At 34.6% G+C, this 13,726-nt stretch overlaps 2 protein-coding genes and 1 long non-coding RNA gene across 13 annotated transcripts in view; 1 reads left to right on the top strand and 2 right to left on the bottom strand.

Annotated features, from left to right (window-relative positions):
- LOC106062713 (E3 ubiquitin-protein ligase LRSAM1-like) overlaps window positions 1–3,148 on the bottom strand; it is a 52,907-nt gene extending 49,759 nt beyond the window's left edge. Inside the window, exons 1-2 of one of the 6 annotated variants that reach the window (XM_056040171.1) lie at window positions 2,968–3,148; window positions 2,273–2,312 (exon numbers count right to left, since the gene is read on the bottom strand). The gene's annotated coding sequence lies outside the window, so the exon portion shown is untranslated. The remainder of the gene's footprint in view (window positions 1–2,272; window positions 2,313–2,967) is intronic. The other 5 variants (XM_056040170.1, XM_056040176.1, XM_056040174.1 and 2 more) reach the window with 5 other exon arrangements.
- Window positions 3,149–3,437: 289 nt separating this feature from the next.
- LOC106076615 (uncharacterized) lies at window positions 3,438–12,324 on the top strand. 5 transcript variants are annotated; one of them, XM_056040183.1, is made up of 8 exons: window positions 3,438–3,525; window positions 4,343–4,547; window positions 5,556–5,814; window positions 7,391–7,590; window positions 8,011–8,146; window positions 8,343–8,445; window positions 8,609–8,739; window positions 12,003–12,324. In XM_056040183.1, the coding sequence occupies exons 2-8, from the start codon at window positions 4,354–4,356 to the stop codon at window positions 12,264–12,266; spliced, it is 1,287 nt and encodes a 428-aa protein (XP_055896158.1). In that variant the 5' UTR covers window positions 3,438–3,525; window positions 4,343–4,353; the 3' UTR covers window positions 12,267–12,324. The 5 variants fall into 5 exon arrangements, with proteins under 5 accessions (XP_055896158.1, XP_055896157.1, XP_055896156.1 ...); XM_056040182.1 differs by having other exon boundaries at window positions 3,445–3,543; XM_056040181.1 differs by having other exon boundaries at window positions 3,472–3,555.
- LOC129928058 (uncharacterized) lies at window positions 4,718–12,006 on the bottom strand. Of its 2 annotated transcripts, none has more exons than XR_008779649.1 (3): window positions 11,848–12,006; window positions 5,144–5,309; window positions 4,718–5,036 (listed from the first exon to the last, which is right to left on the bottom strand). It is a non-coding gene; the product is annotated as an uncharacterized LOC129928058 (long non-coding RNA). The 2 variants fall into 2 exon arrangements; XR_008779650.1 differs by lacking the exon at window positions 11,848–12,006 and adding an exon at window positions 7,103–7,199.
- Window positions 12,325–13,726: the final 1,402 nt, after the last annotated feature.

Below are 13,726 nucleotides of genomic sequence, written 5' to 3'. Positions count from 1 at the left end.
TTTCTTTGAATTAAGGATTGAGAGACTCACTTTCTCTCTAATAAAGTTCTGAATAAAGTCTTGAAGCTGCACATTGTCTGTGCAGGAACCTGCAACATACTAAATAAAAATTATTCAAGTAGGGCCAGGTATAAAGAAGACAACATCCTTTTCTACCTTACTGGGAGAAGATTGAATGGGAGTTAGACCTAAAATTTACTTACTAAATTAAAACAGATGGGGGGGGGGGGGTAATGATCACTTTTACAGATGATGCAATGACCATCACATTAGAAACATTTTTTTCTTTATTGTGAATTTTTTAATTAGGTGCACAAGAGGTGAATGAACGAAGCCAAGAATGGTGAACAAAGATCATCTGACTAGAAGAAGAAACATGTGAGTTGATGTTAGTGTTACACGCTGACTCGAAAAGAGATACGGGGTGTAAGGTAAAGAATTCCACATTTTTATTATGTCAATTAAAAAAAAACATCCTTTGTGGTCAGTGAAATATTTAAAAGAAAATCAGGCTAGAAAAGTGTTAACCCAGCCGAATTATTTTTTTACGAAACAAAAAAAGGGAGGAGAGAAAATGAGAATTAAGGCAAGTCCGCTTCAAGAATCAGCTAAAAAAGGAAGAAACCCCCAAAACAAAATGACACAACTTATGTGCATGTAAATTTACAATGGTGAGGAAAAACATGATAGGAAAATCATGATGGAAAGAATATAACAGAAAAGATTCCAGATCTTGACTCTATTCTACTATTATTAGTGGGAAGCGTGGTCGAGAGGCTAAGTGCGCTTGAACTTGGTTTGGCTACCTAGAAGGGTGCTCGGGGTTCGACACCCGACTCGGGCAGAGTTGTGTTTACTGAGCGCCTAAAGGCAGCATGGAAAACCAACTCCTAGATACCCCCCACCGGTCCACAAATGAAATTGGACCAAAAGCGCTCTGAGCATGCTATAAGCATGAAAGTAGCGCTATATAAAATTTATAAATACATATTAACAAACAGTTATTCAATCAGCAGAGATATAATTCATTGTGATGTCATGCTTAATCCCACACATAGCAACTATATCAGCAAATGAGAACTGACCAGGAAAATAATCACATCGTTTACCAGTATGTGTTAAAAACATGAAAGGAAATAGGGGTCAAGATATGAGTTTATTGTTTGGCTGAAAAGTCTTTAAGACCTTGAAAAGATATTGATCTTTAGAACCAAGTTGGCAGAATTTAAAAAAAGCTTCCTTTAGTAAGATAGAAGGTCAGAAAGGGTCAATAGTTATGTAACTTCCCAGAAAAATCTTATTAGAAAACTATAAAGCAAAGCAAAACTAACCATTGAAGTCATTGTTCAGTGGCATTGATAAGTAGTTATTTTCTAGGTGGAATCAATTTGTAATTTTTAGTTTAAGTCTAGATGCTAGAATTCTGCTGTTTTTTTTATAGGATGCCAGCTTAGGAGTATTGATGCTAGTTTATGAGTACTGGATTGTTGGTGTCATTATTTAGAAGAAGATGTCTATGTATCTTTAAGCCAGTGTCATTCCCAGTTTTGCTACAATTACTAGCGTTTGAGTTCCATTGAGTTTATATTGTAAACGTTAGTGAGACAATTGACGCGGCATTGCTATATTGATATACTACTGTGAAATCCAGCTGAAAAGTTATTCTATAATGAGACAGGCCCATACATTTTAAAATATATTTTTTGAATTTGAATATAGATTTGTGATGAATATTTAACGTCTCTGTCTATGAGAACTTTAAAAAAAAATAGGAATTGGTAAATGTAAAACAGTAAAATGTGTTACAATTTGTTTTGGCTTTAAGTCAAATCAGGTTAACAGCTTCTATATTCATGGAGGATTACTTAAGAATCTATCTTTTAAAAGCAATTGCGAGATACCAAATACTGTTAAAACTTGAATTTTGTTTGTCTTAGAAAACTCTATTATTCTATCCAAATAATATGCACTAAAAGAGTTAATATTATATTTATCTAATGATTCTCCTCAAATATAATCCCAGACAAATAAGTTGTTTATGATTATTTTGTATGTGACATACATGTGTCTCATTAGTCTGTATAAAAATAAATTAAATATATCTAAATCTATATATATAGAATCGCTACTGTCTCAGTGACAGTCTTAGAGATCTTAGGCCTACTAGTCTAGACTACTGGGTCTAGATCAAGATATAATAGTCTAAATTAGCAGACGCTTAAGTTGAAACTAATCTAAAGTATAGATGTAAAACAAAATATAAAAAACACACCTCCTCCTAAGACTCGCTGAGCACTCTCTCAATTTCTGGACTCGATAAAAGAATAAACACACAATTTATAGTCTACTATTTTTATAGTCTAGATACTAAAGTAAATCTCATAATTATAATAGATTTCAATAGATAGATCTAGAATCACTAAGAATCTATATAAGTATATAGATCTATAGTATTATACAGTCTACATATAGATTTTATAGATCTAGAATCTAGTAACTAGTAGAATCTAGTTGTACTAGAAAATTTCAATAAAATTTAAACACTTACAGTGATTTAATTTTTATAATTTTTTATAGTTGTATGGTCTTGTCTTTATTATTAAAACTCTAGATTTCTAGATCTAGCCTAGGTCTAGATATATATATATATATATATACTTGACTTGTTATATTATTTTTTTTAAATTAATATTAGATTTAATTTTAATTAGATAGATCAAAACTAGATCTAAGAGTCTGTATTATTATTATTATATATTTGAATTATTAAATTTCATATCAATATTATTATGATGATTATTATCATCTAATGATCTATAATATCAAATATTTATTAATTTATTATAAAATTATATGATATTTATGACTGATACACTGATGCTGATACTGATTTGTCACTCAATCATGATAAATTGATTTGATTTAATTAAAATTATACTCAGACTCAACATTCATTATCATACTGACTCCTGAGTTATTCTGCAGTGTCACCCAACGATTTAGATTCTACAGATCTAGTCTACATTTATTCAAGATATCTATAACAAAGCAGTCTAGGTTCTATAGATCTATGTATAGTCAGTATAGAGACTAGATCTAGACTTTCCTATCCTAGAAAGGCTAGATTCTCTAGATTATCGATCTTTATCAAGGGGTACTACTCTCAAATTTAATGGTCTTCAGTTATACAGGCCTGTCTCTGTCACTGGCCTATGCAAAGTTAATTTGTTCTTTCAGGGTCTATCTTTGAATTATTTAACACTAAAAATACTTAATATTTAAAACTACCTTGATCTAAATCAAAACGATGTAGTCTAAAAATATCGAGTCTGGCTTAAAAATTTATAAGGTTTCATCAACGTCTAAATGACTTGACTTCTTTAAAAAAAAAATATTTTATTCAATGATTGATTCAATCTTTATCGCAGATACTTACTCCTTTGATTCAACCACACTGATATACCACTTCCGTTGATTGATGTAAAAATAGCGCACGCATGTAGTCACAACTCTGATTAGTTCACTGTATGCAAGAATCATTCAGTGATTACTTTGGTTGATTTGACTCTTTTTTTTTTTAAATAGATTCATAAGATTTAGATTCTAGTCTAGACGCTAGATCTTGAGGGTAGTATGGTCACTAGGTTGGCTGACTAGATCTAGACATTCTAGTTATGTCCGGTGGTAGTGTGCACTGTGTGGACAGACAATCATTACAGTGATACATTTTTGTAATATAAATTTGATAAAAACCATTACTGGCATTAGTTTTATATATATATATATAATATATTAAACGAGGGCTATTTATAGACCCTGCCATCTTGAGATAAATGACAGTAATGAGTAATTATCTCAAAGCAAACTGGTTTTGAGGCATCATGCAGTTGTCCGCCTTTAATCCCTTATTCTGTCAGTTTGTAAGAGCAGGCTCCTCCAGATTTATTGAGAGTATCAAATAAGACATTTAAAGATGCAGATTTTGGGAGAATTTCTTGGAAATAGGAAACTTATCCCCGCTTTCAATCCCAGGATTTCTATTTAGGCCAAAAATGTTAATGAAAAAGAACAATTTTAATGTTACGCATAAAATCTACCATGTTTTTGAAAACTTCATCTATGTGGAGCAAATTGACTTTTTTGTGTCGAAAATTGAAATCTAACAAGTCTTCTCATATTGACCAAATTAATAGACCCAGAAGCAATAGAAAATAAATTGAGATCCTACTGCACTTAATATAAATTAAATAAAGTTATGGATTATTAAAGATTAAAAAAAAAAAGGAGGGTTGCTTATATTCCCTATAAAATTATTTTTACTTTTTTTATCACAACTTTTTAGACAAAACAAGGATGGTCAATGAGAAATTTAAAAGTTTGTTTTGGTCGTACTTCTCGCCAACTGAGCCTAATCGAGCCAAATGTAACGTTTGTTACTTAGAATTCTCTTATGCTGGTGGCTCAACAAGTAATCTGGCAAGGCACCTGAGAACAAAACACCCAGAAATAAACCTAAATTCTCAATCTGAATACCGGTACCAGGAAAGGTGAGGCTTTTAAAAAAAGATACGGACATTCATTTTCTTCTGCATTCACCTAATAATGGAAATGTCAATTTGATGTTATTATTATGATTCTGTATATTCTCTGTTGTGATTATATCTATTCATGCAGATTTCTTGTCCTTGTCTTAAATAACTTCAAAAGAAATGAGTCATCTTCTTCTTTAAAAGAACATATTAATTTATAAGACAAAACACAGATAAACCCAAGAATAAAAATTCAGAACACTTTAATTAATAAATCTAATTATAATAAATGCACAAATTCAAATTACTATTTAGAATCACAAAATTATGTCTAATCCAAACTTAAAAAAAATTGCTTTTGTGTAGTGCATTTTTCATGGTATATGCATGTTCAGAGCACTGTGATCCAATATCTTTTGTGGACATCTGAGGGAGGAAATATCTAGGAGAAGATTTCAGTGCTGCCACAAACACAATTCTTCTTGACTTAGGATTCAAACGCAAGCCCTATTGATAGGAAACAAGCAGTTTATATAGCCTAGCCTCACATCCGACAAACATAATAGTATTAATTAAACAAACCGATTTTCTAAAGTGCATCCTCGTATGTTTACCTCAACTAGAAAAGCCTGCTTTGGCAAGCTTTTTTACCAGAGCTCCTCTATCAGAAAAAATATGTGGATGGGAATGTCTCTCAAGAATACGGCTGCACATAAAAAGTGGTCTGCAAGACGAACCATAGGCATTATTTGATGAAAGGAGGCGAACAACAACCTTGACCTGTAAATGCAATAGAAAACCATAAAGAAATTTATGGATTATAGTTCCACCATAAGATTTTATTTTAGACCTCCTGAGTGCATAACATGTTAGTTCTTGCTATTTTTTTCCCATGATGTCACAAGCCTAGTAGTATAATTCCGGCCATGTCTTAGGAAAGAAGTTTTAAGTCAAAAAATTTTTTTCTCTTGTGTTTTTCTTGTTTTTTTTTTTTTTTTGTAATTTTTTTTTTTTATTTGATTGCAGCCAGGCAGCAACAATAATAATTACTACCCAGACATCTAGTGATGGGGAATGTATAGCTACCATTGAGCCGTTTAATATCATACCTAAGGAAGTCGTAAAAGAAGAATGTCTAGCAGATAATCACACAGACTATGATGACGGTGATCAGAGAATAAGTTCCATTGAAGAAGTCGTGAAAGAAGAAGGTCTGGCAGATAACCATGTGCATCTTGAGGACAGTGATCAGAGAATAAGTTCCCTTGAAGACCAAGATCAAAGTGTAAGTACAACTTTCCTGCATGTATAGTCCATATTTTCTCAGTTACTCTTCAATACAATGTTCTCTCACTTTTCCTGGGCTTATACCTGAGACAAGGGAATTTCTTATTTGTAAGGATGCTATCTGTGGCATTTTATGTCTTGCGGTATGACCTATTCCCTTTGCAACGTTTCATGTGACTAAAGTGGCCAATCCTTGACCACACATCTGCGGTCACTGGTTGGGCATCTACAATCAGCAGACGCTGTTACAGTTTCACTCTTCTTTGTAAAGTGGCCAATCCTTGACCACACATCTGCGGTCACTGGTTGGGCATCTACAATCAGCAGACGCTGTTGCAGTTTCACTCTTCTTTGTAAAGTGGCCAATCCTTGACCACACATCTGCGGTCACTGGTTGGGCATCTACAATCAGCAGACGCTGTTGCAGTTTCACTCTTCTTTGTAAGGATGCGATACTTATTTAAATAATTTGGTGAATGTTTAGTCTACATAAACCCTCTCCACTCTGTTATGCATAAATCTTCCCATACCCATTCATAATTCTTATCATACTGCACATGTATATTTAAAAAAAAACTTGGACTGAAATGTTCATTTAAATGTCTTAAACTCTTTAACGTAAATGTCATTTGAATAATTTGACATGGTTTCTAAACATTGAAGAAGCTATAAATTGATGATTAGGAATGAGCTGTGCAGTACTTTCGAATGAAAATGAGATAAATACAAAGAAATGCACTATTGTTCTTCTAGAGGAGAAGCAGTGAAACTACTGCCTTAAATGTTGCAAAAAGAAAAATTTTTTAAACCGTGAAACAGAACTGCATAGTTGGCCTCCTTCTGTCATAGTAAATAGTAAATGTTTAAAAAAAAAAACGAAAGTACACTAAAGTTGTGATCTATAGGGCAGTTGATGTTAAAATCACCTTTTTCTTTGGCCAATGGTTAATGAGCAGGGTGTCATGTGACCAGCACAACAACCAACTGCCTTTACTTTCCCCCAACTAAATTCAGATACCTATTAGAGTTGGGTGGACTCAAAGGGGCCCTAAAAATTCTGAAATTTTATATCCTAGTCTTCAATAGAGTTTCAAACCCAGGACCATTATATATATCAAACAAAAGAGCTTCATTAAGAATACTCAAAAACCAAGATCTGCATCAATAACCATGTGATACACTACTTGTTCTAAGCTTCTAAACTATCAAAAGTCTCCATTTCCTGAATCTTTCCGAGCCAGCTGAAACTATCACTTTTGATTTCAAGATATTTCATTTCTATATACCCAGCAAGTTTAGATTAACACTTTGATTTCACGATCTTGGTCGTGCAGTATTTGTGATGGACTGTCATGCTGTTGTCTCGACTGTCCTGGGTTCATACGCCATTCCTGTGGAAAGTTTGGACTAGAAAGTACATTATCTTCAACTCAGAAGGAACATTTAACAAAACATTTCATTTCTCCAGCTATCAGAGACTTTCACTAAGATTTCATGATCATTTAAATTTCATCCCCCCTTCAAACAGCAATTTTCACTTTGATTTCATGACCTTTTATATTTCATTTCCCCAGCAAACTGAGAATGTCAGACATTTACGAAAGCGGAGCTTGTGCTGGTCCATATTCAAAAAGCTCGACAGCGGGAAAGTGTTGTGTAGTTACTGCAATAAAGTTTTAGCTTTGCCAAATGGAAATACTAGCAATTTGAAAAGACATGTCCGGTTGAAGCACCCTGGAGTTCACTTTAGTCTTCAGGCAGAAGAAATTGAAAGGTTATGAATGTTTATATTATTCTGTTAGTGAAAAATATAAAAACTGTTAAGAAGTATTGGTTACATTATTAGTTGGAGGTTTATCATATTTTTTTTTGCCACAAATCTTAATGAATGAATCTAGGCTGGCTTTCTATGGTTTTAGCAGACTATAAATAGATTGAAAAAAATTGAATTGATTCTGTAAAGTTTTAAATAATTTTTACAAAATCAGCTTTTCAAATATTTAACATTTCTCCTGTTGGTTAATTACAGAACAAACTTCCAATGAGAATAAGAACACTTGACTCTTGACCTTTTGTATATTAAGCAGTATTTTGTTCTTTTTTTTTTTTTTAATCGTTTTTTAAGTTGCTGTTATTAAGCTTATTTGTTTGTTTTTTTTACTTTAAATTGCAAAATCCGAATATTCTCTTTCAGGAGAAAAACACTAAGACCAATAACGAGGCCAAGATTTGACAGGGTTTCAAAAAGCTCCATTTCTTACTTTTCAGTCACAGAAGAGTCTCAAATGCCACAAGATATGCTGCGATTAATGGAGGAAACACGAGAGAAGGTGAAAGTTCACTTAAAAGCTATTTATAATATCGAAAGACAAAGTTAAAGTTTGGAGCTACTTTTAATATTTCAAAAAAAAGTAACAATCTTTAGGTAGGCCTGCCTTTAAACATACATTTCATCTTTGACTGTCTACAAATTTATAATACAAAAATATCCAACATGTAAATTATGTATTTTTTTGTTTACATCAGTTAGGGTTTGTTCCCAATGTCTATCAAGCACTATCCCACAGACCGAATGAAATGCGAGCCTATGTTACATATTATGAAACTCTTATGGAAGAAAGAATGGGCAGTAAGTATATTTAAAACATGTTTTTGGTACCTGTTTTTTTTTTTAAATTGTGTTTATTCAATTGTGACATATTTGTTAATATGTGTTGCAAATAAAAATATAACTTTGAAATTCTTTAGTGGTTGTTCGGTGTTCTAAATATGCATTGTATACAATCCCCTAGGCCACCTCAGTCAAAGTGACAAAGAGATGATTAGTATAGCGGTCAGTGCTGCAAACAAGTGTACCTACTTCATTATAGCACACAGCGCCTACTTCCGTCTTTGTTCTCATAATAGGATATTAGCTGACCAGGTAAGCCTATATTAGCTGTCCAAGTAAGCCTAGACTATCTTATCAGATAAGCCTAGATTAATTTGGATATTGTAATAAACCTGGTGGTGGCACAGATGGGGGTAGTGGTATGTGTGTATACAGCTGACGCAAATCGCCCCAGGCCAGTGCTTGAGTGGTCAACCGTGACAAGTTACAATGGTCAGCCAAGACAGTTCAGAAGAATCTGTGTTGTGAGTAGAGCTCAGGAGCGTCACGAGGGATGTAGTCACATGATAACAAGAATGGTCGAGCGATTTTCCGTCTGGTTCTAGAAGGCCAGCAGGGACCCTATATAAAGAGCAACCAATCCAAGTTGTGATTGGATGATGAAAGGTCTTTCTAACCATGATGCCATCCCATTTAGTTAACAACATGATGCCATCCCATTTTGTAAACATCATGACACCATCCCATTTAGTAAACATGATACCAACCCATTTAGTAAACAACATGATGCCATCCCATTTAGTAAACATGATGATGCCATCCCATTTAGTAAACATGATACCAACCCATTTAGTAAACAACATGATGCCATCCCATTTTGTAAACAACATGATGCCATCCCATTTAGTAAACAACATGATGCCATCCCATTTAGTAAACATTATGACGCCATCCCATTTAGTAAACAACATGACGCCATCCCATTTAGTAAACAACATGATGCCATCCCATTTAGTAAACATCATGATGCCATCCCATTTAGTAAACATCATGATGCCATCCCATTTAGTAAACAACATGACGCCATCCCATTTAGTAAACAACATGACGCCATCCCATTTAGTAAACAACATGACGCCATCCCATTTAGTAAACAACATGATGCCATCCCATTTAGTAAACATCATGATGCCATCCCATTTTGTAAACATGATGCCATCCCATTTAGTAAACAACATGACGCCATCCCATTTAGTAAACAACATGATGCCATCCCATTTAGTAAACATGATTCCATCCCATTCAGTAAACAACATGATTCCATCCCATTTAGTAAACATCATGATGCCATCCCATTTAGTAAACATCATGATGCCATCCCATTTTGTAAACATGATGCCATCCCATTTAGTAAACATGATGCCATCCCATTTAGTAAACAACATGATGCCATCCCATTTAGTAAACAACATGATGCCATCCCATTTAGTAAACAACATGATGCCATCCCATTTAGTAAACAACATGATGCCATCCCATTTAGTAAACAACATGATGCCATCCCATTTAGTAAACATGATGCCATCCCATTTAGTAAACAACATGATGCCATCCCATTTAGTAAACATGATGCCATCCCATTTAGTAAACAACATGATGCCATCCCATTTAGTAAACAACATGATGCCATCCCATTTAGTAAACATGATGCCATCCCATTTAGTAAACAACATGATGCCATCCCATTTAGTAAACATGATGCCATCCCATTTAGTAAACATGATGCCATCCCATTTAGTAAACATGATGCTATCCCATTTAGTAAACAACATGATGCCATCCCATTTAGTAAACAACATGATGCCATCCCATTTAGTAAACAACATGATGCCATCCCATTTAGTAAACATTATGACGCCATCCCATTTAGTAAACAACATGACGCCATCCCATTTAGTAAACAACATGATGCCATCCCATTTTGTAAACAACATGATGCCATCCCATTTAGTAAACATCATGATGCCATCCCATTTAGTAAACATCATGATGCCATCCCATTTTGTAAACATGATGCCATCCCATTTAGTAAACAACATGACGCCATCCCATTTAGTAAACAACATGACGCCATCCCATTTAGTAAACAACATGACGCCATCCCATTTAGTAAACAACATGATGCCATCCCATTTAGTAAACATCATGATGCCATCCCATTTTGTAAACATGATGCCATCCCATTTAGTAAACATTATGACGCCATCCCATTTAGTAAACATGATGATGCCATCCCATTTAGTAAACAACATGATGCCATCCCATTTAGTAAACATGATGCCATCCCATTTAGTAAACAACATGATGCCATCCCATTTAGTAAACATGATGCCATCCCATTTAGTAAACAACATGATGCCATCCCATTTAGTAAACATGATGCTATCCCATTTAGTAAACAACATGATGCCATCCCATTTAGTAAACAACATGATGCCATCCCATTTAGTAAACATGATGCCATCCCATTTAGTAAACAACATGATGCCATCCCATTTAGTAAACAACATGATGCCATCCCATTTTGTAAACAACTGTTGTATGGAGAAAGATGATGATAAAAGTACTATTGTAATTCACACACTGAATGATCAGTCAATCAAATGATCATTCTGGTTACCAAGAACTTGAAAGACTAACACTAACAGTTCAGCAAGATAGTCAGTCACCAAGAAAAAAAGTTGGAAGTATTGAGAAAGTGTTTAAAGTATCCCATTCAGACCTTGTGATCTATAGGGCAGATGATGTAAAGGTCATATGTTTATATGGCTGATGATTAACAAGGATGTTATGTGGCCAGCAACCACTTTACTTTCCCCAACTAATGTCAGGTACCCGTTAGAATTGGGTAGACTCAAGGGTGCTCTAAAAGTCCCAAAATTAGAAATCCCAATCTTTACTGATATTCGAACCCAGGATCTCTCATTTCAGAAGCCAAGTGCTTTACCACGAAGACAACTTTTTAGACAAACATTTTATGCACTGACGCTTCAGGTTAGGGTTAGGTATACCTTTAGTATACAATTGTGGAAATAAAAAAAGTGATAAACTTAACATAATAATCTGATAAAAAGAATTAAATATCTGTTTTACTTCAAACGGACATCAGAGAAAGGGGGCAAAAAAGCTTCTGCTATATGGCTGAATAAAAAAGTAAAGTTCCTCTTTCAGACCTTTTGGCCTTCGGTTAACAATGGTGTCATGTGGCCAGCACAACGACCAATCACCTTTACTTTTCCCCAACTGATGTCAGGTACCCATTAGAGATGGGTGGACTCAGAGGTGCCCAGTGATCTCGAAATAAAAAATCCCAGTCTAGACCAGGATTCAAACCCCCGGCTCAGAAACCAAGCGCTTTACCGGTCTGCCACTGTGCCTCTATATGGCTGAATACCATGAACAGAATTAATGAAAACAAGAATACTTGACATTTTATCTACAAATGTATTGTTAGTTTGTCTTGACAAGTTTTCTTCTTGTTCCGGGAAATAGATTTCTACTTTTGCTTTTCGCAGATCGCTGCCAACTGGGAGACAGCAGACCTTGATGACAGACAAAAATCTATCCTTCAGTTTGCCATGAAACTGACCAAATGTGAGCAGTTGACAGAACGAGACTTTGGGAACCTACAGAACTATGGCCTAGATAGAGAAGATGCCTGGGACATTGGGGCCCTGGTCAGTTTCTGCTCCCTGTCCAACAGAATGGCCTTCCTGGCCAACATGATGCCAAACGAGGAGTTCTACACCTTAGGAAGAGAGTCGCAGTCAGAAAACTGACCTACTTTTTGTTGACTTTTATTTAGAGTTTTATCTAAATAAATTTGTTGATTTTTAATCTGAGAGCTTTTTTTTTTTTTTTTGCTTTTTTTTCTAAATAATTTCGATCCAGTTTTGTTGGCCTCAAGCTTCTTTGTATACACAAATGGTAGATACAAGGTCAAGGTCATGGCCTTAATTTATCAGGAGACGTGAATTGTTTTTTTTCTGCTTGACGCTTCTCAACGATGTGCTGCGATGTTACAAAGCTATGGACATATAATTTAAATTACAAAAACAATACATGTGTTTAAAACAATAAAATATAAAAAAATAGCATGTTTCTCACGTTTTTGGAATTACTAGATGTGGATCTCACAATAAAGTAAGTAAAGCATCTCTTTCAGATCTTGCTGTCCTTAGGGTAAAATGATTTATGGGCCGTTTCTATGCCAACGGTTAGCTGCTTTTACTGTACAGTGTTAAGTAATTAATGTGTTACATGTTTCGGATGTTCCTCCAGAGTTGAAGATAGTTTACTTCCTAGTCCAAACCTCCCGCAGGACGACGGGGGATGGGAGCGGGCAGGGTTTGAACCCTCGACCGTCGATAAATCTGAATGACGGTCCAGAGTGCAAACCGCACGACCAGGCAGCCAATAGTGTTGGGTGGGCTCAAGGGCATTCTAAAAATACAGACATTGGAAATCCCCAGTATGAAAAGAATGAACACATTCTATCAACTTACAATATAACTTAATTTAAATACTAGATTCACTCAAGTAATGAAGTATTTAACACGAAGCTTCAAACTTATTAACTGATTGTATACACATTTATTCATAATATCGAAACCTCTGACATTTTATTCAAGGAGCCTTTTTTAGTATCACTGCCGAAATGTTATATCGTCTGCCCTATAGATCTGTTATGGCACGATTTAGGAATTAGTTGTTTTGGAAATAGGGAAAGTTTTGACTTGCAGACAATGACGTGACTAGTAAAAACAAGACTAGGTTTTAGGGAGAGATAGCGAAATATCAGCCGATGTAAACAGACGACTTTAGGACGCCTTAGAGATAGGAAGCTTGTTATGAACCTAGACGGATTCGACGTATCCCTTCGTTACTATCAAACTTCTCGTCCGACATTCAGTATCAGCGTCGACTAACTTATAGTGATTGTTCGGTCTTTCGCCGGTGTTATTGGATTTCGTTGAGAGTTACCTCCGTTTGGTTTATCTGCATAGAGATAAATAAACATAGACTGGAAAAAGGAAGTAACTTCATGTAACTTGAAAACATGTATATCTATTGTATTCGGATTTCCGAATTCTGAAAAGTTGCATGATCTTCATTCTTAGAGATTAAACAAATCTACACTTCCTCCTTATATACAATATATATAGGTGTGTATCAAAGTTAAAAAAGCACTTTTATACTGCTCATAAATGCTTTATAATAAAGTACACAAAATTGCAAG

The sequence above is a fragment of the Biomphalaria glabrata genome, chromosome 9 (genome assembly GCF_947242115.1).
Source record: "Biomphalaria glabrata chromosome 9, xgBioGlab47.1, whole genome shotgun sequence".
Lineage (NCBI taxonomy): Eukaryota > Metazoa > Mollusca > Gastropoda > Planorbidae > Biomphalaria > Biomphalaria glabrata.
The sequence above is the reverse complement of the archived record's forward strand: the minus strand, read 5'-3'. Positions and strand labels throughout refer to the sequence as shown.